The sequence below is a fragment of the Priapulus caudatus genome, unplaced genomic scaffold, assembly GCF_000485595.1.
Source record: "Priapulus caudatus unplaced genomic scaffold, Priapulus_caudatus-5.0.1 Scaffold1014, whole genome shotgun sequence".
NCBI classification, from domain to species: domain Eukaryota; kingdom Metazoa; phylum Priapulida; class Priapulimorpha; order Priapulimorphida; family Priapulidae; genus Priapulus; species Priapulus caudatus.
Window position 1 is genome coordinate 121,991 of NW_014578075.1, and position 1,291 is coordinate 123,281.

The following is a 1,291-nucleotide window of genomic DNA, read 5'->3' on the forward strand; positions in this document are numbered from 1 at the left end:
CGATGCAGCTCACAACACCGTGCAGCATAACAATGCAGCTCACAACAACGTGCAGCATAGCGACGCAGCTCACAACGACGTGCAGCATAACAATGCAGCTCACAACACCGTGCAGCATAACGATGCAGCTCACAGCAACGTGCAGCATAACGATGCAGCTCACAACACCGTGCAGCATAACAATGCAGCTCACAACAACGTGCAGCATAGCGACGCAGCTCACAACGACGTGCAGCATAACAATGCAGCTCACAACACCGTGCAGCATAACGATGCAGCTCACAACGACGTGCAGCATAACAATGCAGCTCACAACAACGTGCAGCATAGCGATGCAGCTCACAACGACGTGCAGCATAACGAGGCAGCTCACAACACCGTGCAGCATAACGATGCAGCTCACAACAACATGCAGCATAACGATGCATATCACAACGACGTGCAGCATAGCGATGCAGCTCACAACGACGTGCAGCATAACGAGGCAGCTCACAACACCGTGCAGCATAACGATGCAGCTCACAACAACATGCAGCATAACGATGCATATCACAACGACGTGCAGCATAGCGATGCAGCTCACAACAACGTGCAGCATAACGATGCAGCTCACAACAACGTGCAGCATAACGATGCATATCACAACGATACATCATGATGCCACGCAATACATGCGCCCCCCTGCTGCCGGTGCGGGAGAGAGCGAAAAAAGAACGAGAGAGTGAAAATATAGAGAGAGGTAGAGAGAGAGAGAGATCGCCTCTCTCGCTCATCCTCTCTCTCTCTCTCTCTCTTTCTTTCTCTCTCGTCGTGATCTATCTGTCCTAATCTCCGTTCTCGCACTCCTCATCCCTCCTATCGCGCACCCCTTTCCTCTCATCTCTCTTCTCTCTCTCTCCTATCTATCTATCTCTTCTTCTTTCTACCTCTCTCTCTCTACCTCTCTCTATATTTTCACTCTCTCGTCCTTTTTTCTCTCTTTCTCGCACCGGAAGCAGGCGGGCGCATGTATTGCGTGGCATCATTATGTATCGTTGTGATATGCATCGTTATTCTGCACGTTGTTGTGAGCTGCATCGTTATGCTGCACGGTGTTGTGAGCTGCCTCGTTATGCTGCACGGTGTTGTGAGCTGCATCGCTATGCTGCACGTCGTTGTGAACTGCATCGTTATGCTGCACGGCGTTGTGAGCTGCATTGTTATGCTGCACCGTGTTGTGAGCTGCATCGCTATGCTGCACGTCGTTGTGAGCTGCATCGCTATGCTGCACGTTGTTGTGAGCTGCATTGTT

General features: G+C 51.0%; 1 protein-coding gene across 1 annotated transcript in view; it reads left to right on the top strand.

Annotated features, from left to right (window-relative positions):
* Positions 1-658, top strand: part of LOC106814966 (histidine-rich glycoprotein-like) — a 7,950-nt gene extending 7,292 nt beyond the window's left edge. The window contains exon 2 of the mRNA XM_014819363.1: positions 9-658. Coding sequence (XP_014674849.1) covers positions 9-658 — 650 coding nt within the window. The remainder of the gene's footprint in view (positions 1-8) is intronic.
* Positions 659-1,291: the final 633 nt, after the last annotated feature.